Source organism: Polypterus senegalus, chromosome 13 (genome assembly GCF_016835505.1).
Source record: "Polypterus senegalus isolate Bchr_013 chromosome 13, ASM1683550v1, whole genome shotgun sequence".
NCBI lineage: Eukaryota > Metazoa > Chordata > Cladistia > Polypteriformes > Polypteridae > Polypterus > Polypterus senegalus.
The window spans coordinates 24,030,501-24,056,841 of record NC_053166.1 but is presented as its reverse complement, the minus strand read 5'-3'; the positions used below and the strand labels follow the sequence as shown (position 1 = coordinate 24,056,841).

The window sequence follows — 26,341 nt, the reverse complement described above, 5'->3', positions numbered from 1 at the left end:
TTTTTCCAGATATGCAGACATCTGAAAGGGTCAAGTGAAAAGCAATCAATAATTCTGAAAGCATTTCCCTTTTAAAAGGTATATTTTAAGAAATTAAATTAAAGATATAAACTCCAGTGTTTAACATTTAAACGATAATGTTAAAAACAAAATGTAATTATAAAGCAGTGTAACATTTTTAAAGACAGCAAGATAGAAATTAAACTGAGGCAAAACAGGGGATTAAAACACTTTAAATCAATTTGAATTATTAGGAGTCCTTTCTGAAAATGTCTACATTGACATCCATTCAAAATCAATTAGTTTCCTCAAAAGTGTGCAGACTTGTTGGTTGATGTGTCCGTGTTTCTTTTTTGATTTTGAGCCCGACTCTGGGTTAATACCCAAAAAAAACCTGTAAACAAAATATAGAAGCTATTAGTTTTATTTGAGCTATTTCACACTGTTTTTCAAAAGACATTAAGTGCTGTTCCTTTCTACAGAATACTGATGCCTAACACTCCTCCTAAGTAGGAAAGCCAAACACAATTTCTCTGCCATTTTAACAATGTTGTGGTGATTTACTAGTCTCACTATTACCCTTGCTAGTGTTATCTACAATGTCAGTGTGTTAGTTTACCTTTGGATAAACTCCAATGTGGATGAGGCATCTTCAGGATACTGCAAGTTAAAGTTGTAATAACTTGCAAAGATTGTAGCAATACCATTGACAAAATCATGATGTGGTCCCATGACCACTTGTCCTTCAATTGACAACATCCAGGCTTTAGGCTTCATCATGTCATCTGAAATAAAAAAGATATTCATCACGTACTTATGCAAAGAAGTGGAATTCTTAATGAACAACAGTGTGAAAGGAATGGGTCGCTAACACAGGGTCTTAGATTACAACTATTAAAGGTCTGCACGCTGTTCTTCTGGTCTTTGCAAAGTAAAGAGCAGCTGCACAGACCTTCAAAACATATATGAGAAGGTAATACAGGTTTACATACTACTAAAGTTGCTGACACTATAAGCTACATGTGTTGTTAACATTACCTTGTATAATCAAGCGGGGTGTGCTTGGTAGCATCATTGTCCTCTGAACATCAGCACCTGTGGCACATGTCTGTAAAATACAGTAATACATAACTTTAAAATATGCTGGATATATGTACAGTACAGTGTGTACTGTATATCCCTTACTGAAGAGTAAAATGATGGCAGAAGAAAATCCCTTGACCCCAGTGATTCACAATTCTACAGTAGATTTAGCAAGGTGTGTATTTTACTAAAATTCAGTAGTCAGAGAACTGTGTGTCTACATGGGAGATTAAGAGTGTATGAATACAAGTATGAAGGTTAATATACTGTATTGTCTACCCGAGTTCCAGCATTGGCACCTACCTTTTTTACTCTTAGTCAGGTTGAGTTGAGCCATCATATTCATCTTATTGTTTCTATCAAACTAGTTCTTCATATAGAATACTGAACATTTACTGCTATATAAAAAATCAAGCACATCCAGCACTCCTCAAGATACCATATTAATTTTCTAAAATTTCAAGGCATTAATTTTAGAAAAATATAAAAATAAATTCAACTCTAAAGCATTTTCAATGCCAGTTGGGTTCCTGGTCTATTGTAAGCAAAACTCAGTTTTCTATCTGTAAAACAATTACTTACATCTGCTTGAAGTAGGATTGCATCCTTGGGCTCCTTAAAGTATGCCATCAGGAGGAGAAGGACACATGCAGCCTTAACTGAAACCTCTGGTTCAAACTTAGACAGCACATCCTGAATTCCTGAATGATGGCTTAGTTCCTGGCAGAACTTTATAATTGTACTGCCTTTATTGTCCAGTGCCTCTTGCAGCTTGCTGAGGATAGATATGTCTGTTAGAAGCCTAAAGTGGGAGTAAAGACATCTTTGAGAGAAAAGGAAAGGCCATTCCTTCTGAACTTGTGCAATGTGTGGTGCAGGCACTCCATTAAGGTATCGGCTGGTGGATATAGGTCTTCTCCATAAGAGGTTCAGCTTTCTCTGCTCCACTCATCCCTAACTCGGAGAATATTTTAAGTAGCTGCATTTTCATGTCATCTAATGATGCCTCCGTTTCTCCAGCTGGCAGTTCTACAGGACACCACCTCACACATCCATACTGATCTACAGGGCCTCTTGCCTCCCCTGCTGCATTAGTGTGGGACCTTCTCTCTCTGCGTCGCCTTGCAAGAGTATTTGTTCTGTTTTTATATTCCACTCTTGTTTTAATTTGCTGAAGAAGAGAGTGGCAGCCCTCTCCAACCATGTCTCCTTTTTTCCAACATCCCAAAACTTTTGGGTGTTCCCTTACAATTCCTCGGACTACGCTGTGACACATTGCTCTAGTTGGGTTAAGATCATGTTCAAGCATCTGATCTACCACTGCTTTCACCATATCTTTTCTGTCTCCTGGTGATGGTCTTGTTTGATTTGCCACTGCTTTTTGAATTGCTGCTGGCATCCTATTCCAATTGACTTTGAACTCTGCATACCATGGCCTGCCAGGATGTGGGGACGAAGAAACAGAGGAGTTTGAACTGCTTGAGGAGTTAGAAGATAGGATGAGTGGAGTGCTCATGGGGCTTGATGAGAGGGATGAAGAGGCAGCAGCATCCAGTTCACTTTGAACTGTTACAAGTCCTAGAGATGATAGCAAAAAAGATCAATGGAAAAAAGACAAAAAAGCAGCACACTAAATTAATTTATGATAAATTACATTCTTCCTGTTCAATATATTATATTGGTAGCCACTGAAAAGAAACAGAATGAAGGACACTAGTAAGAGAAAGACATGATTTTTCAGGTCAATGAGTTCGCCCTTCAATAATCTTTGAACTTCAGTGTTAATTGTTCAGCTTACCAATGGCAGTTATCAAAATATATATTTACCTTCATTTTTAATGCTGTTTAACAGTTTGCGACACTGGATTGGCCTAATGTGTTTCTCCAGATCCTTCTCTTGTACAAAAGCAAGGTCTTCTCTGCTTTCCACACCAAGCTCTTCTAACCGTTCAAGAAGAGATGTTAAGGATTCATTTGAGAGGCTTGGCAAAATAGATAGCACCACTTCCCTTATGTCTTGACTCATTTTCTAAAAGAGAGTTGGGAGCAGACAGTCAAATATCAACCAATTAATTCATAAAACCCTTGATTATTTGTTTATTATCAGTAATGCGTTATTTGCTACAATTGTATCTCTGTATGATTTTATGTTTTATTCAGGCACTAGTGAGTACTCCAAGAAGTGAAAGCATTCACAAACTACAGACTATCCCTATCTCAGTTTGATTTCAATTGAATTAGAAAATTTAACTCTTCATTTATAGGTAAATGTGCTGGAATCTTCAAAGGCAATTTCTGAATCATATCCTTCTATAATACTTTCACCACAATACAAAGATGTTATTTAAAAGACATATATATACAAAGTCCTATATACATATATGTGTTCTTTAAAAGAACCTCACAGACTCTTCCTACTCCATTATTTATCTATCCTTTCTACTTACACAATTTCTAAAAAAGAATGATGAAGAACAATTAGCAGTAGGTCACACACATTATAAGCCGGAAGTGGGTAGTAGTCAAGCAAATCATCTTGCTTTATACAAACATAATCCTTTTGGACTACTCCTAATTTACAATAGACACCTATATCTCTCAACTTCACAAAGGTATGCTTCTCTGTAACAAAGTATGCAGAATCGTGGACAGTAAGGACCAGAATAATCTTCCCAACATAAAGTTCTTCATCTCTACTTCCAAGCAAAACAAACATTCCTTTCCTGTATGCTGTGCCTTTCACAGTCACTTCATTGCCTGCCACTGTAGACTGTGACTCAAAATTATAACTGGCAACAGATTCTCTGATTTTGTCATTATAATCATTCACAAAAAACTGTGTACCCCTGTGTACCTGTACAACTGGAGGGAACAGGCTGCCTGCACTCAAGTAAGCCTGAAGAAGCTGATGTCTTTCTGCCAGTGTTTTGCACAGATTTTTAAAGTTGTGTAGCTTTCTGGCACATGTTTTGAAAAATGAGTGCTTACTTTCAAACCTTAATGTCCAAAGGCGAATAAGTGGACCAAAGTGGAGTATAAGTTCAGGATAATGGCACATATAATGATGCTTAGGCCTTAAAGGGTGATTAGGGAAAAGCTTTTTCCTACTGTGTAGATATTCTTCAATTATGACTTTGAGATATGCTACTTGGCCTGCTGCAATAGCTGGTGCACAGACAAGCTCCACTACCTCTCTTAGTTGTAAAAGGAGTTGCCATACCTCGTTTTCACAGGGATCTTGAATTCTGTCACCTATCAAGAGAGGTAACAATCTAAGAAAACACCAATTTTGAACTGCATGTCCATTTAGTCGTTCACTACCAGGGGAAACATCTGCAGGTTTGTCATTGCCATCATTTCCCTGATATTTGAATTGGTTCTTACATCTGTTTAATTGCAAGTAAGTGAAGTGCTTCTCATGTATTAAATGACCAACAAACAAAGCGAGGTCATACGACACAATACCTTCAAACAAGTCATGGGCTAGACACGGTGGGAGCCCAGGCTGGCAAACATGGAAATAAGAAAGTTGGTTAAAAGGAGAGTCACACTTGATACCTGATACAGCAGGGTCTAAACCCTGAACATGACATTTATATGACTGTATTGTCCTCACAGCACCACACAAGTATGGTTCTTTAATAAATTTTGCTTTATCTATTTCACAGTAGCGGCAAAAACGATCAGCCCGACTGAAGTTTTCCAGAAAACCTCCAATACAATGGGATCCCAAGTTGTCTCCTGAAATGGCAATCAGAGTGCCTTTTACAAATCTGCCATCACTTATCAAAATCCCTCTCTCTTCTAGAAATTTGAGGTCCTTGATCAAAGATTCAAAAATTTTGGTCACTCCAAAGTATTTTAAGTTCTGCTCCCTACATAAGAGAACAAGTTGCATGTGAGCTGTAGTGGATCTATTATGTGGCAAAATTTCAGCCAGGGTTAAGTATACAGCTAAAACTTTATGTTTTTTTCTCCCTGAACCAAGTGGGTTTACAACCTCAAAGGCATCCTGATATAAAATCAAACCAATAGAAGAAGGTTCTATTTTCAATAGTGGATTACTTCGAACTCCCTCTCCATCTCCAACATCCTTATAGACATTTTCAGTGGATGCTTGAGAATGTGCTAAGGCATACTGTTCTCTTACAGACTCGCTTTTGAACAATGCAAGTAAAGTCTCTTGTATTGGTACATACTGGGCAAAGCATTCTTTGCCATTTTCATCAGTGCCGAGAAACAAGGGTACGGGCTCAACATAGTTAAAATTCTTTTTAAATACAGTCTTTCTCTTTTGTTCTGTACTTAGAAGTTCCTTGTTATACATCTTAAGGAGATCCCCTGTTCATTTCATCAATTATGTCACTTATAGTGGCCTCTGGAATTCAAGTGCCTTCAATTTCTCAATCAGAATCTTAAGTAAATGTGAAAGTCCAATGTCATGGGCATTTTGAAAGTCCTCAATGATTGTCTGTATGGTACTTGCTGGTAACAATACCTTAGCTTGTAATTTCAGATAAAGAAGTGTAATGTTTTGTAAAAACAAAGTTTCATCCACAGCCAGTGGCCTTTCTGGTTCACAATCATCCTCATCAAAAATATTTGAATCTGTCTGACTAGGAACACCAAAGGGATCCATGGGAACAGATGTATCTAGAATTGAATCATCTAGGTCCTCTGAGCCTCTATGTTTCCTTGAAATATGCGAGGCTAAACTTGACTTAACTGTAAAATGCTCTCACAACCTCTGAATGGGCATTTGATTTTCAGTCCTTGTTTTATGTGTGATTTTAAATGCTTTATGAAAGAGGTCAAAGCGTCACACTTAACTTCACATGACTGAACCACACAGTTTAGAGGTGTAATGAACTGCCTGTAGTGCCGCAGAGTAGGAACTGCTTCCTTATGGTCTCTATATATGTGTGTTTTCAGAACACTGGCTTTGCGGTACATCCGAGAACACGTAGGCACACCACACTGATAATGATAATTGGGAGTGTTACTGTGCAGCTTTGTGTGTTGAATAAACTGAGTAACATTACTACAGATATACTGGCACTTACTAAATTTACAATGGAACATTGTGAATTGATAGGCAATTTTATTTAATGGCTAATAGAGTCAAAAATACCTTGCTAAGACTGCCTTTTCTAACACAGACCAGCTAACAATAACTAAAAAATGTGGAAAATGCAATATGGTTTGGATCCCAAAGGGAAATGTTAACACACACACAAAAAAACTACACTATGTATCTACAAAAAAGTTAAACCAGTAAGAAGCCATTAAAATACCATTTGAAGTCAAATTTCTATCAACCGTGCTTAAATCAATACATTTGCTTCCATGTATTACTTTTGCCTGTGGAGTTTACCATAAATTAATTTATTTATATTTATATATATATATTTATGCTATTCCTGAGCTAACATCTTTAATCACAGTTGAAAACAAAAGCACATAAACTTAATCAAAATGCACAAATTAAAACTGTTTAAAAATACATGAACTAAAACTACATGAAAAAGCTGACATTGAAACAATATGAAAACGCTTTCCTGAAGCTATAAGATAAGACACGAGTTAAAAAAATGCACAAAATGAAACGGTTTGAAAATGCTAGAACTTAAATTTTATGAAAGAAATCACTAATTACAGCTGTAAACATTAATATATATTGAAAGGCATGATTTAAAGTAGATTGAGAAATGCACAAACTGAAATTAAACGAAACTGCACGTACTCAAACAATGTGAGAAAGTACAAACTGAAAGCGCGCAGTATGTAAGTTTTCTAATACACTCCGTGGTAAAGTCTTAAAATGACTGCATAACTTCCTCTCTAACAATACAAAACAGAAATTATTATAATGATAATGGAGAAAGGCAATGAATGTTAAGTTAATTACCGTTTGTATAAGTAACAAGCACACTACAACGCCATTTTATTACTTTCTTCCACTCTCTGAGCATGTAATATCCCACAGTGCAACGGGGTCTTCTCCAAATACAATTTTACAGTAATTTGCTGTCTTTTGACAGACGACAGCGTATCTTACTGTGATTACAACAAAAATTCTGAATACAGTATTTTATTGTGAAAACTTACAGTTAACACCTGTGAAATCCTGGCAATTTTTACAGGTACCATTGGGGCATTCATTGAAAAGTTTTGAGCGTCTCCATTTGTGAAATTTTAAAGAAATTAGAAGAATAATAAAAATTACAAAAAGTAAGGAGACTATCACTAATGAGAGCACTAAATAAAATTTAATGTTGCTATTTATGCTTTTTTCTTGTGCAAAATCGTTGAATTCGGAAAATGCCAATGCGAGGTTATCAGTTATGGCAACGTTGACATTTACAGTTGCTGAATGAGAAGGCTGTCCGCTGTCTTCTACCAGAACAGTTAATCTTTGCTTTGTAGAATCCTTCTCCATTATTTGCCGGATTGTTCTAACCTCTCCATTATGTAAACCCATTTCAAACAGCGTCTGATCAGTAGATTTGACGATTTTATAAGAAAGCCAAGAATTCTGTCCAGAATCTTTATCAACAGCTACAACTTTTGTAACCAGGTAGCCAACATCTGCAGAACGAGGTAAAAATTCAGCTACCGGAGATCCTTTATTCAGAATTGGGTATAAAACCTCTGGATGATTATCATTTTGGTCCAGAACATACACATCTATTATCACGCTAGAACTAAGAGGTGGAGACCCTCTGTCTTTAGCCGCCACCGCGACTTGGAAATGACTCAGCTGCTCATAATCGAATGAACGCACGGCATAGAGAACACCTTCATCTGAATTAATAGACACGAATGATGAAACCGAGATGTTATTAATCCCTGTTTCTGCAATAAAGTATGAGATTCTGCCATTGAGTCCTGAGTCGGCATCTTTGGCTCGCACGGAAAAGAAAGAGGATCCTGGAGCATTATTTTCTATGATGTATGTTGCATAACTGTCACTTTCGAATTCTGGAGGATTGTCGTTAACATCACTAATCTGCAGTGTGATTGTCTGAGTAGCTGAAAGCGGAGGATCTCCTTCATCTTTGGCCACAATGCTAATATTATATTGCGACACCTTTTCACGATCTAAAAATCCATCTGTTTGCAATGTATAAAAATTATTCAGAGACGATACTAATTTAAACGGAATGTTGTCATTAGCAAAACAACTGACTTTACCATTTTTTCCCGAGTCTTTATCTTGCACATTAATCATTGCCACAACTGTCGCAGGTAATGAATCCTCAGAAATTTGACTTGAGACTGACATGAGATTAATTAATGGCGCGTTATCATTTACGTCAATTACTTCAATAATTACTTTAGAAGAACCTACGAGACTTCCAACATCTTTGGCTTCTACTGTTATTTCATACATATTTCTGTTTTCATAATCGATTTGACCAATGACATTAATTTCACCCGAATCTGAATTTATTGCAAATAAATCTTGGGCATTACCCGTGACGTGGGTAAAAAAATATTTTATTTGTCCATTCGTGTCTTTGTCTGCGTCATTTGCCTTTACCTTTATCAGAACAGAGCCTATCGACGAGTCTTCTCTGACAGCAACTTTATAAATCTCCTGAGTAAAAACGGGAGCATTGTCATTCACGTCGACAACAATAATTTTAATTTCGGCTGTTCCCGACCGCTGAGGCTCACCTCCATCAACAGCAGTTAACAGCAGAACATGCTCTTCTTGTGTTTCTCTATCCAAAGGCGTTTCTAACAATAGGCTAACAGAGCTGCTGCCATCAGACTGCGTCTGCATCTTTAATTTAAAATGATTATTTGGTGTGAGTGTGTATGATTTCAAGCTGTTTACACCCACATCGCTATCTACGGCATTTGGTAAAGAAAACATTGCTCCTGGGGGAGAGAATTCACCAATTTCTAACTGAATATTATTTTTAGAAAAAAATGGATTATTGTCGTTGATATCAATAATTTCAATAATAACTCTATGAAATTCCATTGGATTTTCAAGGATTATCTGAAAACGTAATAAACAAGGTGTGATGCTACCGCAGATCTGCTCTCTGTCGATTCTCTCTTTAACAACTAAAATCCCCTTATTTACATTTAGCTCTATGTATTCCGTGCCCCCTTCAGTATAAATATGAGCCCTGCCAGTTTTTAGTCTCTGATCACTTAGTCCTAAATCCTTAGCAATATTTCCTATCAAAGCCCCTCTAGGTTTTTCTTCTGGAACAGAATAACGGGTCTCTCCCGTAGCCAGTAATACGTGCTCTGTAAGAACAAATAAGATCGGTACCTGCGTAATGAATGTCCAAGGCAGCATTCTCTCCAAATGACGCGAGAATAATAAAGCACTATCCTTTATTGAAGAGGATCAGTATTGTTTGGTTTCCTTGAATATTTCCTTTTCTACCTTGAAGAAATTTCATGCACATATCCAATCGCCTGTGGAAATCGTGACGAATATTTACATCCAGTTTATGCCTTTGTATTCCGTCTTTGTGTATGGCGAGGCCCTTCTGTTTGTGTGATACTGAAGCTGTGGCAGGGGAGGTGCTGCTGCATTTCTGCTTCAAGAAAATCACCTCGTTGATCAACAGCGGCACTCGCAGTTCAAATACTAAAATGCAGGATCTCAACCCATATTATTAATGTGATGCTCCAAGCAATACATACAAGTAAAATCAAATCTGTTTTGACATAAATATGAATTTATATTTGAATAACACATGCACTGAAAAATATACTAGAATGGCGGCAACGTCTGTTGCTGCATATACTGTATGGGTGAATCAAAATTATGTTAACACTAATAGTACTGCTTTGTATATACTTAAATTCAGATTTTTGTGGACAATGTATGTGCCACATATGGTACATGTGTTGAACATGATAATTGTGACATTCCTGTAAATCATCTTACATATATTATGTACTTTTTGTGAATAAATTGTTTCCACTATTCAAATGTTAACATAATTTTGACTTACATCTTTGAAAAATGAAATCTGAAATCGTTGTATCTCTTAATATATGTCAGTCTTAAGGTATCATAAAGAACTCAAGGACATCAATGAAAGATGGCCAATAGTGTGGCTGAAATAACTGAAATTAAATAAAAGTGGTATAAGTATAAACTGGGGGAAAATTTGACTTAAGGTCATTTGTGCATTTACAAACAACAAATGATTGAAAGGTATAGACAACAATTTGGAAGTGTTTAAAAACGACTTGTTTAAATCTTTTATGCAAAACCTCATAGACTTGATCACAGGGAGTTGCATTTAAAACACAGGCTAACCTTACACGCATAACTTTGGTATGTGAGAAAGCTGGAGTACCTGGAGATAAAAGTACAATTTGATTTAAGTGGGCATTCGAAAGCCGTGTTTTGAGGTGTGATTTGAATTCATTTCCACTATATTATTATGCTGTCCATGCCACAATAACACTATCATTTTCTTCATGATTTTCTGCATGGTTGTATTAAGAATGAAAAAAAGCATGGTATGGCAGTAAAATGATCATTTCTAGGGATAGTCATGAATGAAATGGCAGTCATTTTTTCTTTTTTTTGCATTGGATTCAGAAAGTTTTCAGACTGCTTCACTTTCTGATTAACTGAACTTGCTGATGATATGTTTAATTGCATTAATTGGATATTTCTGTAGTACTAGGGTGTTGTACTGTGTTAGCCATTATGAATATAGAGAAAAGCCAAGCAAAATGACACCTTTTATTGGCTTACTAAAAAGGCCCTTTCTTCAGTAATATTTTTGCTAATTTAAACTGAAATCTGTCATTAATATAAGTTTAGAAATCTTTGTTCTGGCACTATAGATTGTTCTCGGGTACACCCTGTTTGCTTTTAGCTCTGGTTGACATGTGTCCAGAACATGACTGAAGTCTTCCTATTGAAAAATGAATTTATTTTACATTGCTTAGAAAAGCACACAATATAATGTCTGACAGTTCACAATGCATGCCCAGAAATAAGCCATTAATTCAAAGGTCTAAGGAATTCTTTGTAGAACTTCCTGAATAAAACATATGTGAGGAATGAACGAGAGCAACAGTATAAACTGCTTTCTTAAGCTTTAAGTGTTCTGAGGTGCACAGTGGCTTCTGTAATTGTGAAATGAAAGTGGTTTGGAAGCACCAGGACTCTTCCAAGAGTTGGCCATATGGCCAACCTGAGTAACCAGGCAAGAAGAGTCTTGGTCAAGGTGGTGACCAAGAACCCAATAGTTACTCTAGCAAGCTTCAGATGTCCTCTACTGAAATGGGAAAACCTGTTGAAACTACCATCTCAGCAGCGCCCAATTTGTCATGCATTTATGAAAGAGTGGCTATAGACAGAAGCCAGCCTTGAGTTAAAGGGATATGATATCTTTAAAGGACCCTGAGAGCACAAAGAAACCTATTTTTCTACTCAGATGAGAGAAAATTATTTTTTTTTTATGTGAAACTCTGAAGAAAATGTCTGGTGAAGGCCAGGCACTGCTCATCTGTTTAATATCATCCCAGTACTGAAGCATAGTAGTGACACAATTCATATTAAGTAGGTGTTTTCGGCAGCAGGAAGAAAGAGAATGGTCAGAATTGATGGAAGAATGAATCCAGCCAGATACAGAGAGGTCATTGAAGAAAACCTGCTCTAGAATTGCAGCAACCTCAACCTGAGTTAATGGTTCACCTTTTAGCAATACAATGACTCAACGCATACAATGAAGACAATGATGGAATGACTTTGGAAGAAGTTTGTGACTTTCCCTCAGTGGCCAGCCAAAGCCATATTTAAACTACAGAAGTGGAGACATTTAACAGCACTTCCTATTAAATCTGAAGGAGCTTGAGATGATCTGCCAAGAAGAATGGATGAACTGCCCAAAACCAGGTGTACAAACTTTGCAGAAACTTACCCAAAAAGATCTGAAGCTGCAAATGCTTCCACAGATACTTCTACAAAGTATTGAATTAAAGGTCTGAAAATTTGTGTGAATGAGAGATTTCAGTTTTTGATTTTTAATAAATTGCAAACATTTCTGAAAACTTTTATATTGTTATTTTGGGTTGTTGAGTGTACACTGATGGAAGAAACGGCAAATCTATTCATTTAAAATTAAATATAAAACCCAATAATGTATATAGAAAGTGACGAGGTCCGTGTGAATCCACTTTATTTCAAATTACATATTACTCACTATTAAAAACTGCTGCACAAATAGTTATAAAAATATAGACTTTATTTATTAAAATGTGTTTCATTGAAGGCACTCTGAAAGGCTAAGACCATGGAAATTTAAAGCAAAGCTAATGTCAGTTTTACTTTGCAGCATCTTTGATGCTAAATGCTATTAATATTTCAGGGCAGACTATTAAGAATATAATTGCAGTGATTTATGTCTTTCTTTCTTTCTTTCTTTCGTTCTTTCTTTCTTTCTTTCTTTAACAGAGATATTAATTAAAATTAAAATTCTTTGTACATTAACTTTTTATGATAAAAAAATATTGTGCAATGCATCAAAAATTAAGATTACATTGAATTATATTGAATAATTTCACACTTAAAACAAGCAGAGATTTTCCTTTAGCAAATCTGATGCATTTTAAAAATAAAATTACTGCTTATTAGCATTAAGTAAAGAATAAATATATTACTTTTAAAATTGAACAACTCTGCATTAAACATTATTATCAACAATAATAATAACAATAATATGTGACATAAACCCTAGAAATATTAATAAACTAAATACAAATATAAAAAGAAAAACAGTACATGACAGAATCGATGCAATGCATAACATATTTAAAATGGGGGGACCAGAGCCCTATCCTGGCAGAATTGGGTACAAAAAAGGAAGAACAAAAAAAAAAAACAAAAAATAAAAAAAATACTGCTCAAGTTCCCAGTTTAACAGAATACCAACTCGCGCCCTCACATTCATCTGGAGTCTAACTAGAACGTCTCTGGGATGCAAGAGCAAAAACAGGATAACCAGTCAGACAAGAGGACAAAGCCCACAATATTGGGACACTAAGACTACAGTGCTATGACACCGCACTGATCCACTCTAATACTTTGAGTTTTGTGACAATGACAATCAAACAGAGGTTATCTCAGGAACACTTAGAACATTATAAAAATTTTGAGGAAAGCAGGCCATTCAGGCAGAAAAAACTCACCAATACCAACACTACCAACTAATTTCTCCAAAATAACAGGTGAATATCCCTAAAGTCCCATTCACCCCAAATCTACTTGGTAATTTGTTTAATATGTTTGTAAATCTATATGTGAAAAAAACGTTCCTGTTCCTTAACAACTGTGTCCCTGTTGTTGTTGAAATAATTTTAAAATAACAACCTGTAGAAGATGCAATAATTCCTTTCACCACAATAATAATAATAATAATAATAATAATACTAATAATAATAATAATAATAATAATAATAAAATCATGACACCTCTTAATCTTTGTTAAACTGTAAAGGTCCACCTCCTTAAATCTTTTCTCATAGCTCCTGCAGTACTGGATTCAGCCTGGTTGCTCTTGTCTAAACTTTTTCTAGCATTGCTTTGTCTTTTTCGTATCCCACAAAATTACACATAGTACTCCAGGTAGGGTCTGCTATAAAGCTTTACCATAATGTTTTAAGACCTGTACTCTACACATCAGGGCGATATATAACTTCACATTCTGTTAACCTTCCCAATTGTTTCTTCACATTATCCGAAAATCGATAGAGACAACTATAGCTCCCAGGTTCTTCTCATGAGGGGTATTTCAAGTCTCGGACGTCCCATTGTGTATTTAAATCTAACATATACGTTACACATGTAATATCTTAGTTTTATTTATATAAAATGTCATCATTTAATTTCAGGCAAATTAGACAGCGCATGAGCAATTAGTACTGGCTAGTTCTGAGTTAAATTTGTGAAAAGTCTAAATCAAATGACTTTACAAGTAGTGTCATGTATGAAAACATTGTGCGGTATTGTTTCTACCTTTTTCATTATTCGTTATTCGTTTTTCTTTGCACTAAATTCAGCAATCCGTGTCAAAGGCGTCTATTACGTATTATTCCCTCTTTACTGAATTAGAAAAGTTTAATAGGGAAGAAACGCAAAAAGGTAATCTGTCTTACCTGCATAAGATCTTCGTCAGCAATTAAGTCACCAGTGACGCGTTGTGTTGTTTTTGTTCCATTAGAATCCACTTCCACAGGACTTTGTAGCACAGGTTTCACATACTTAAATTCATTTTTTCCAGAATCTGTCGTGAGGCAGACCTCATAGTTGTAGACGTGACAAAGAGTTCCCGTGGCTCCGACTTCTGCGTAACGGGGTGGGTAATAAGGAATAACAGGGAGAGTCCCGTTGGAGCATTCATTGAAAAGTTTAGAACGTCTCCATTTGTGTAATTTAAGTGATATCAGAACAATAATAAAAACAATAAAAATGAACGAGACTATCACTAAGGCGAGCACTAAATAAAACCTGATGTCGCCATCGCCACTCTTCTCGCGCGCCAAGTCGCCAAATTCTGTAAAAGCCATTACCAAGTTATCAGTGATGGCAATGTTGAGATTCGCCGTCGCAGAATGAGAAGGTTGTCCGCTGTCCTCTACTAAAACAGTTATTCTCTGCTTTGTAGAATCTTTCTCCACAATTTGCCGCAGGGTTCTCACTTCTCCGTTATGTAGACCCACTTCAAAAAGTGTCTGGTCTGTATATTTTATAAGTTTAAAGGAAAGCCAAGCATTCTGTCCGGAGTCCTTGTCAACGGCCACAACTTTAGTAACCAGATAGCCGACATCTGCAGAACGAGGTACGAATTCAGCTACCAGAGATCCTTTATGCACAACAGGGTATAAAATTTCTGGATGATTGTCGTTCTGATCCTGGATATACACATCTATTATTACACTAGAACTGAGAGGTGGAGATCCTTTATCTTTAGCTGTCACTGTGATTTGAAAATGACTGAGCTGCTCGTAATCGAATGAACGCACTGCATAGAGGACACCTTCATCTGAATTAACAGACACGAATGATGAAACCGAGATATTATTAATTCCTGTTTCTGTAAGCAAGTAAGAGATTCTACTATTGAGGCCGAAGTCGTCATCTTTGGCACTCACCGAAAAAATCGAAGACCCTGGAGTGTTATTTTCCATGACGTATGTTTTATAATGCTGGTTTTTGAATTTTGGGGCATTATCGTTGACATCACTAATCTGCAGCGTGATTGTCTGAGTAGTCGAAAGTGAAGGTTCTCCATCGTCTTTGGCCATAATTGTAATGTTATACTGCGACACCTTTTCACGATCTAGAAACCCATCTGTTTGTAATGTATAAAAATTATTTAAAGACGATGATAATTTAAATGGAATATTATTATTAACAGAACAACTGACTTTACCATTCCTTCCAGAGTCTTTATCTTGCACTTTAATCATTGCTATAGTGGTACCGGGAATAGAATCCTCAGAAATTTGATTCGAAACTGACATGAGATTTATATAAGGCACGTTATCATTTACATCAATTATTTCAATGATTACTTTACTAGAACTTACGAGACCACCGATGTCTTTAGCTTCTACTGTGATTTCATACATTTTCTTATTTTCATAATCTATTTGTCCAATAAGTTTGATTTCCCCGGATTCAGGATTTATTTCAAATATATTCTGGGCATTATCCGTTAAGTGTGATAGTAAATATTTGATGTGTCCATTGGTATCTTTGTCTGCGTCAGTGGCATTTACTCTGATCACCACAGACCCTACTAAAGAATCCTCCGGAAGAGCAGCTTTATACACCCTTTGAGTGAAAACGGGGGGATTGTCATTGGCATCGAGGACAATAATGTTAATTTCAATTGTGCCAGACCGCTGAGGCTCCCCTCCATCAAATGCTGTTAAAAGGAGCAGAAGCTCTTCTTGTTTTTCTCTGTCCAAAGGCGTTTCTAATATTAAATTCACTGAACTGCTGCCATCATTTTGCATCTCAGTTTTTATATTAAAATGATCATTTTTTGTGAGCGTGTATGATTTTAATGTATTTACACCAATATCGCTATCTACAGCACTTGGCAGAGAAAACAATGCTCCGGGAAGCGACAACTCACTAATTTCTAGACGAATATTTTTTTTGACAAAAGTCGGGTTGTTATCGTTTATGTCAGCAACATCAATAGTAATTCTATGAAATTCCATCGGATTTTCGAGGACAATCTGAAATTGTAATAAACAAGGACTTATTCCACCACAGATCTGCTCTCTGTCGATTCTGTCTTTAACAACTAAAATCCCTTTCATTACATTTAGCTCTACGTATTCGGTGTCCCCATCAGTATAAATATGAGCCCTTCCAGTTTTCAGTCTCTGGTCATTTATTCCTAAATCTTTAGCAATGTCACCAATGAAAGCACCTCTCGTTTTTTCCTCCGGAATAGAATACCGGACCTCTGCATTAACTGGAAATGCGTACACGGCAAAAACAATTACTAGCGGTACCTGCGTAATTAGTGTCCATGGTAGCATTTTCCCAGATGATATGAGAACAATGAAATCCGTACCTTTAAAGGCTTCAGTAGCGTCTGGCTTTCCTCTAAACGGCTTTTCTGATGATCAAAACGATGTGTATATATCGCCTGATCCGTGTATATTTTCTGTTATATTTAAATCCAGTGAATGTTTTTGTATTCCCGGCTTTGTGAATGGCGAGGTCCTTCTGTTTGTGTGATACTGAAGCTGTGGCAGGGGAGGTGCGACTGCATTGCTGCTTCGAGAAAATCTCATTGATCAACAGCGGCACTTGCAGTTCAAATATAAAAATGCAGAACATTTACATGAATCTAAAATATTCTTGGTTTACAGTAAGTAAAATAATGTTTAATTAATACAATTTCAATTTTGCCATGAAATTCTGGGCATGATGCCATATATCAACATATGTTGCACTTTCAAATTAATGTAACATTCATCTAGCATGCTGTTTTAAGATATATCTTGAAATACAAAAATAAAGGGAATAGAATTTTTTAATGTCTTAATATGAATTATAATTGTCTTCACCAGAAAGAGTAATTTTATAGACCCATCATTATTATTTGATTTAAATGTTCACTTTCATAATCTTGAATAATATAGTAGACAAAATAGATTATTATACTTTTAAATTTTTAACTGACAAAAATTGTAATACAAAGTAAGATATCTGTAATCAAACTTTAAACCCTTTGTAATCATTTTCATAGTTTAATAGTTTGATTTATAAAACATGTTCCACTATTTCCATTAAAGAGACCCCTTATATGTACAGTACATTCTGTTAAGACTGGACTGCATTCTAATCAAGGTCAAGTGCCAGTTCCTATTCTCAAGTAAAATTCTTACCTTAATGCCTAATCAACCTACTGCATGTTAATAATAATAATAATAATAATAATAATAATAAAAAATAATAATAATAATAATAATACATTTTATTTATGTATTTGTAGGTGCCTTTCTAAACACTCAAGTACACAGAACAATAGACAAAACACAGATTATAAACAAAGGTAAAATACAAAAGTTAAAATGAGACAGAGCAATTGTAATCAAAGAGAAAAAGCAGTCTTAAACAAATGAGTTTAAAGTTTAAATTTGAAAAGTGAAAATGATTCAATATTTCTAAGCTCAGGTGGTAGTGAGTCCCAAAGCTGGGAAGCAGAACAACTGAATGCTCTGCTCCCCATAGTGGTAAGACGGATGAAGGGGACAGTCAAGTGCATGGAGGAAGAGGATCTAAGGGTATGGGAGGGAATGGAAACATGGAGGAGGTCAGACAGATACGGAGGGGCAAGGTTGTGGAGAGCCTTAAAAGTTAGTGGGAGAATTTTGAATTGAATTCGGAACTGAACTGGAGGCCAATGAAGCAGCTGCAAAATGGGAGTGATATGGTGAATAGAGGGGGTTCTAGTAATGATGCGTGCAGCTAAATTCTGGACCAGATGAAGCTTATAAACAGATTTGCAAGAAAGACCAAAGAAAAGGGAATTGCAATAATCCAGACGAGAAGTGACAAGGCTATGAACAAGGATAGCAGTGGTGTAGGGAATGAGGGAGGGACGAAACGATTAATGTTACACAAATGGAAATGTGCAGACCGAGAGTTGTTATTGATGTGTGACTGAAAGGATAAAGTACTGTCCAGGATGACACCCAGACTCTTAACCTGTGGGGAAGGGGAGACAGAGAAATTATCAATAACAAATGAAAAATGATCAGTTTTGGATAATGTTGATTTTGTGCCAACAAGGAGAACCTCAGTTTTGTCGCTATTTAATTTAAGAAAATTTGAAGAAAGCCAGGATTTGATTTTTGCTATGCAATCAGTAAGGGAGGAGGGTGGAGAGGAAGCTGTAGGTTTGCTAGTGAGATAGAGCTGGGTGTCATCAGCATAACAGTGGAAGCTAATGTTATATTTACGAAAGATATTGCCAAGAGGAAGGAGATAAATAATGAAAAGGAGGGGCCCCAGGACAGAGCCCTGGGGCACACCTGAAGTAACAGCGGTGGGTTGGAATGTGAAAGTTTTAAGCTGAACAAACTGATTGCGGCCTGAGAGGTAGGATCTGAACCAATCTAGTGGAGTGTGGGTAATGCCAATCGAAGTTAATCTATTGAGAAGAGTAGTGTGACAAATACTGTCAAAGGTTGCACTCAGATCAAGGACGATGAGAATAGTAATTAAACCAAAATCAGTACAGTTCATTTGACAATCAGTGTCTGGTGTAGATGGAGTGTTAGTGTTTATTGTGAACAGAGGAGCATTCTGCCTTAGACTATATAATGCACTACTTAGACTGCAGCTGGAGTATTGTGTGTAGTTGTGCATGGTTACCCTGTTAGAAGAAAGACATAGCAGCACTTGAAGCTGTGAAGAGGACAGCAACCAGATTCACACCAGGTCTTAATGACATATCCTTCTCTGACAGATTCTGAAAATGTAATCTTTACTCTTTAATTCAAACAGTAGAGACTATTTGGGGACATAATCCAGGTCTTCAAAATCCTGAAAGGTGTTGATGAAGTAATTCTGACTACATAGTGACTCACATATGCAAAGATACCACTGGAAATTAAAGGGATAGGACTGGAGTCGGGAAGTACCTCTTTACAGAAAGAGTTGTCAGAATCTGAAACAAACTGCTGAGAGACAGTTAATGTAGAAACCTTGACAACATTGGAGTATCTGGATGAGATATTGCGAATGTTTAGTTATTAGATAAATAAATGAGCTTGCTGGACTAGTTTACTTTAATTTGTTAAATTTCTTATGTTCTTATGGAGGGTATAGGAAATGAGCAAAGACTGCAAATCTAGTACGTACTTTCTTTATAAATGTAATAAATATTTTCAGGTTAAGTTTAACCAAGATCACAAAAAAAAAAAATCAAGAGATACTAAAATTTTCAAAAATTTTGAAATGTTTGACAGGAAATCTATAAAGTGGTAAATCATGCAAACAAAAATTTTAAAAGTAAAAGCCTTCAAGTATAAGAAAATATATTTAAATGTATAGTGGAACAATATACAATGTTAACCTTAAGAGGTTATTCTCTCATTGGATACAGGCACTGGCATCCCACACTTGATAGTTGATGTTCAGCACTTTACTCTCTAGGATTGTAAAGTATGGAGGTTTAAAACATTTATTTGAAAATATCATGCTGTTGCAATTTGGTGGGGACAAAAACACTTGAGGATAGCTACAAGCAAATCTAAGCCAAATGCAGTATCTGATAATATTTTTCAAAGAAGTGCTCTATTTTTGCAAGAAGTTTGACTAAATGACATGTGAGTATTTAGAGATACAGAATTGTGAAAACAACAGATTTCAGTCCTCGAGACCCCCATAGCTGCAGGTTTCTCTACCAATTGATTTCATAATTAGTGTGTAGCTCTTACATGTAATGGATATCATTATTAAGTAATCTGGGTTACAAATATTTGACTTCATTTGAATTCATTAATATTTATATTTCAAAGTATTAAAAGCTGATATTTCTTTTGCTGTTTATACATTCATTCACTTAATTTTCAAACTTGCTTTAAGCAGTGCTGCAGGGATGCTGGAGCCTATACCGACAATCATAGAGTGCAAGGCAGGAACAATCCCTGGACAGGGCACCAGTCCTTTGCAGGGTGAACACACACACACGCACACACACACACACCATTGTCAGAATATGTTGATTGCATCAAGGGTTCATTCATACTGTTCAAAATTACACATTGGTAGAAAAAAGATGTTAAGAAAATGTCAATCAAGCTTTTTATGGTGCCTTTCACAAAAACCACAAAACCTAAACCTGGGAGAATAATATCGTTAGTGTTTATTTTCTAAAGGATATTTCATCATCATGCATTCTTCAGTCTATTTTCAAAAACTTTGCTCTTCACTGCAGAGCTGAGTAAAGCTGGGACCTGTTCTGGCAGCATTGTTCAAAACACAAGAAGTAATTGTGCATGGGATGTTGGATGGTACCAATATCTTTCACTGTTGATTATGTTTTGCCAAATTATCAACATCTGAACAGCTATAATGATGAGGAAATTAGGTAGTATGCCAGAAGAAAACATGAAAAGACACAAGAAAAAGCGAAAAATAAATATAAAGTATTCATAACTATGTTAATGTAGCACTGAGGTACAATCATCACAACCAAGTGAGATACCACAAAACAGCTATAAATGCCATCATAAAGTTCAGGGTAACTAAAAAAAAATATTGCAGTGAAACCTGATTTTTATAATGTAATCAAAAGCAGCCATTTAGAAACTGGTGTATAGATAGTTATTAGCAATATGATGTTTCTGTACAGTACCTTTGGTAAGACACTATGAAAACCTCTTGTACAAAACATCAAGGAAAAGATTACAGTTAATTCATTTTCCTGTGTTCCATCATTCATGAAAACTATCACAGAAATTTAAGCAAAATGACATTTTTTTATTGGCTAACTACAAAGATTGCAATATGCAAGCTTTCGAGTCACCTCAGGCCCCTTCTTCAGGCAAGATGTAATGCAGAAACTGGAGTACCCTGTTTTATATAGACACAAGGACACGAAACAACATTGGTAAATCTTTACAGAGTTCAGGTGTTGATGTGGATGTGGTGCGCTACCACTTTTATGTGGTGGATCACATCAAAGAATCAAAGACATGCTGGACCAGTCTACTAAGACAGGGGACCTATTGAACAAAAGCAGATCAGACTCTTTTCTTTGGAGACTTTGTGATAGATAGATAGATAGATAGATAGATAGATAGATAGATAGATAGATAGATAGATAGATAGATAGATAGATAGATAGATAGATAGATAGATAGATAGATAGATAGATAGATAGATGTGAAAGGCACTATATACTAGATAGATAGATAGATAGATAGATAGATAGATAGATAGATAGATAGATAGTCTATGTTTTATCTATCTATCTATCTAACTATCTATCTATGCGGAAGACTGTACTGCTCTCATTAAATGTTCTTATATGTTTATTAATGATACCATGGTCCATATATTGCTGTAAAAAATAAGATTCCATATTATTGATTAAATAAATCTTTAGTAGTCATTTCAATGACAGCTAAATACAGTAAACAGAAAGAAGTAAATATGTTTTTGTTTCTTTGTGTAATTTAATTTACTGTATTTTCAAACATGAATCCCTCCATATAACTTTGGAACTCTGTGTAAAATATACATGGAAATATTTATTTTGTGATTAAGATTAACATGGAACAGAAACATTTAATTAAAAGTTACTACAAGATACTAGTGACTGTCTAAATTCTTTATCATTTTGGATTCACAAAAGCAGCAAATGTCTTTTAATATTAGTTTATTTTTTCACATGTTTAATAAGAAATGTATACTATATATTTAAGAAAAAAATATTTTACTCTAATATCTGTCTGTTTTTCACTATATACCTGCAAAATAAAACATAAATATTGCAGGAGATACAATATGAAATAACAGATGTGATTAAAAACAAATTAAAAATGGCTTTTAATAACTTTAAAGTATACATACATAACTTTCATAATCTCTCACAAATTATTGTAATCAATATATAATATAACATTCTTTAACCTTCTTAATTAAATTCATAGTCACAAGGGTCACTAGGGTCAAGGCAGAAATCAGGCCAGAACTTAGAAGTAGTTAATCACAATTTTCTCAATCCCATATTCAAAAGAATTTGAAATGAACAATATCTTTCAAATATCTCATTCAATATTATCAAATCATGCCTATGTCTTTATTCTAGTAAGAAATGCTGTACTTAGAGTAAAAAAAATCTTGATGACCAAATGTATTGTGAAATATTTCATTAACAACCTGAAATTATAAAGTAAGAGAAAGAACAGGTAAGAATCAACTACTATTAACATTTTGTAGCTCAGAAATACTTCATGAAAATTAAGTCTTTATCTTGGACAATAACTTTCATGTTGATTTGAATATGAGCATTTGATAGAAAACTGTGCAGCAGCAACCATTAAGTACACAAATATACCGTACCATCTTTTATGCCCACTTAATTCCAATTAGGACAGCAGGAGGTTATCCTAGCATGCATAGGGCCCAAGGCAGTAACAAATCCCTTGAACAAAGCACCAGTCCATTACCAGGTGAACACACACACACATACACAAGGTAGGGCTAATTTTAGCTTTACCAATCCACCTAACTTACAAGTCTTTGAATCATCAGAAAGAACCTAAACAGACTGGATTCACCACATAAGGTATTTGAAAGGTCATAACATTTACCACCTTTTGATTTACCTTTCAGGTTTGTGAACCAATCATTATTTTTCAAATAACATATTTCTCCACATCTCTTGCACCAAGACTATCCTAGCAAAACTACATGTGGCAATGTTTATTGAATTACAAGATCCAGTCATCCATCCATCCTCTTCTTCTTATCTGTGATCAGGTTGCAGGGGCAGCAGCTTGAGCAGAGATGCCCAGACTTCCCTCTCCCTGGCCACTTCTACTAGCTCTTCCTGGGGAATCCCAAGGCATTTCCAGGCCAGCCGAGAGACCTAGTTCCTCTGGCATGTCCTGGGTCTTCCCTGGGTTAGACATGCCCGTTTAAACGTGCCCAGAACACCTAACCAGGGAAGTGACCAGGAGGCATCCTGATCAGATGCCCGAGCCAACTCATCTGACTCCTCTCAATACGTAAGAGCAGTGGCTCTACTCTGAGCTCCTCCCGGATGACTGAGCTTCTCACCCTATAAGCCCAGACACCCTGAGGAGGAAACTCATTTCAACCGCTTGTATTCGCAATATTGTTCTTTCGGTCACTACCCACAGCTCATGACCATAGATGAGGGTAGAAACGTAGATCAACTGGTAAATTGAGAACTTTGCCTTTCGGCTCAACTCCTTTTTCACCACGACAGACCGATGCAGAGCCCGCATCACTGCAGATGCCGCACCGATCCGCCTGTTGATCTTCTGCTCCATTCTTCCCTCACTTGTGAACAAGACCCCAAGATACTTGAACTCCTCCACTTGGGGCAGGATCTTACTCCCAACCCTGAGACGGCAGTCCACCCTTTTCCGGCTGAGGACCATGCTCTCGGATTTGGAGGTGCCGATTCCCATCCCAGCCACTTCACACTCGGCTGCGAACCGATCCAGAGAGAGCTGAAGATCACGGCCTGATGAAGCATACAGGACAACATCATCTGCAAAAAGCAGTGACCCAATCCTTAGCCCACCAAACCAACCCCCGTCAACACCCTGGCTGCGCCTAGAAATTCTGTCCATAAAAGTTATAAACAAAATCAGTGACAGAGGGCAACCCTGGCGGAGTCCAACTCTCACCGGAAATGGGTTTGACTTACTGCTGGCAATGCAGACCAGATCTGACACCAGTTGTACAGGGACCGAACAGCCCTTATCAGGGGGTCCGGTACCCCATATTCCAAGAGTATCCCCCACAGGATTCCCTGAGGGACACGGCCGAACACCTTTTCCAAGTCCACAAAACACTGTTCCTCCTGAATCCGAGGTTCAACTGTCTGATGGACCCTCCTCTCCAAGACGCCAAAATAGACTTTTCCAAGGTGGCTGAGGAGTGTGATCCCTCTGTAGTTTGAACACACCCTCCAGTCCCCTTTCTTAAAGAGAGGAACCACCACCTTGGTTTGGCAATCCAGAGGCACTGTCCCTGATGTCCATACAATGTTGCAGAGGCGTGTCAACCAAGACAGCCCTACAACATCCAGAGCCTTGAGGAACTCAGGGGTTATCTCATCCACCCCCCGGGCCCTGACACCAAGGCGTTTTTTGACCACCTTGGTGACCTCAGTCCCAGAGATGGGAGAGCCCACTTCTGAGTCACCAGGCTCTGCTTCCTCATTGTACTCCACCCACCGACCCACAACATCCCAAGTCGAGGTCAGCAGTGCATCATTCCAACCATAAACAGTGATGACCCTGCAGCGCTTCCCTCTCCTGAGATGCTGGATGTTGGACTAGAATCTCTTTGAAGCTAATAGGTACCGGCAGGCCAAACGGAATGCAGCTTCGGTGGTTGCTGAGGCAAAAACCCAGGTGTTGGAGGAGTTTGGGGAAGCCATAGAGAATGACTTCCAGACGGCTTGGAGGAGAATTACAGGATCAGAATTCAATTATACATACAAGGTGCATAACCTAGAGGCTGGCCCAACATGTTTTTAGTACCTTTGCTTGCAACCTTGAAAAGAACGTTTTGTTCATCTAACACTAGACTTCAACATTATACTACATGCTGTAGATACTTCCCTTTGTATATCCTAACACAGGGTCGCAGGGGTCTGCTGGAGCCAATCCCAGCCAACACAGGGCGCAAGGCAGGAACAAACCACGGGCAGGGTAGTTGTACTATTCTTCTTAGTGTATTAATGCCTGTACTATAAAAGCTAAACCTGACACATTAACTCACTTACTATTATTCAGCCATCATCACTATGCCATTTATAAACATCAATGTGCAGAATAATCAAGAAGAACATTTTGTTTATTTAAAATGAAAGATTGTGAAGGTCTACAAACTAGACTACATTGAACGCAATCAAAGAATAAGAATATAAAGCAGAAGACTGCAGGTCAGCTTTATATTTAAGTGCTTGAACAAAGAATGTAATTATATTACTTCAACTTAAAATGCAACACGACCTAGTCAGAAGAAAGTGTTTTGATCATGTTGTAATAAGTGTTGAAATGAGATTAAACAACAATTGGAAGGTGACTGGACAAGGATGATGGAAAGTGACATGATCTCCAAATTTAATAATGAACTGATGAGTTGAATCAGGTGTATGTGGGTTGAAATAATTTAAGAAATTGCAGGTTAAGTGGATTCCATGAGGACAGGTTATTAAAACCGAGCACATGGATCTTCTTAAGCAGCAGCGTAAGTTTCACTTGTGGAATGAGCTGTTGAATCAAAGCGGTTTTTGGTTTCTAATGAAAACGTGTTTTCACTTACACAAACCATTTAAACAGAATAAAACAATAAAGCAAAATTACACCTCAAATGTATAATATTAATATAATCAAAAGACAGAGTTGAAAACAATATTATATAATATTAATACAACCACTCAGTGCTGAAGTAAATTTATCCAAAGGTGTATAATTAACAGGCAGGGGGACATAGTGGTTAAGGATTTTCACTTGAGAAGCTGAGGTTGTTGGTACAGATCCAGTACCACTGTGTGACCGTGAACAAGATATTTCATCTGCTGTTCTCCAAATGGGGGTGGGGGGTGTAACACATACTTTCTCTCAGTTGTTTAAGTTGACTTGAATAAAATTGTAAGACAAAATAATATATTAGTGATAGCTGAATGAATGATATTGAACTAAATTAATATTTATGTCTTTGAAATAATGCAGAATTATAGGGCACTGTAAATGCAAAGAATTCACGTGGAACCAATGTCCATGAAATTGATTTGTTTCATGCAAACAAATGTGACTGAACCAGAAATGAAAAATCAGTAAAATCATTTATAAAAGAAGTTCTATCAACCAAAGTGTATGTAGGTAGATCTTCCATATATATATATATATATATATATATATATATATATATATATATATATATATATATATATATATATATATATATATATATATATATATATATGGAAATCATTATGCATACAGTTTGAGT

The 26,341-nt window shown here is 36.5% G+C and overlaps 3 protein-coding genes and 1 pseudogene across 5 annotated transcripts in view; all 4 read right to left on the bottom strand.

The window, feature by feature from the left end:
• The window catches only part of LOC120542149 (protocadherin gamma-C5-like), a 497,784-nt gene that overhangs the window by 363,447 nt on the left and 107,996 nt on the right, over positions 1-26,341 (bottom strand). The window lies entirely within an intron of this gene.
• The window catches only part of LOC120542151 (protocadherin gamma-A8-like), a 209,998-nt gene that overhangs the window by 180,947 nt on the left and 2,710 nt on the right, over positions 1-26,341 (bottom strand). The window contains exon 2 of one of the 2 annotated variants that reach the window (XM_039774386.1): positions 25,934-25,967. The exons of the other annotated variant lie outside the window; for it this stretch is intronic. Coding sequence (XP_039630320.1) covers positions 25,959-25,967 — 9 coding nt within the window. The 3' untranslated portion in view covers positions 25,934-25,958. Of the gene's footprint in view, positions 1-25,933; positions 25,968-26,341 lie in introns of those variants that run through there. 2 annotated transcript variants of the gene reach the window in all.
• Positions 155-9,418, bottom strand: LOC120542157 (annotated as a pseudogene).
• Positions 14,188-16,802, bottom strand: LOC120542610 (protocadherin beta-15-like). The gene has a single exon (XM_039775184.1). It carries the CDS (start codon positions 16,636-16,638, stop codon positions 14,188-14,190), a length of 2,451 nt encoding a protein of 816 aa, XP_039631118.1. The 5' UTR covers positions 16,639-16,802.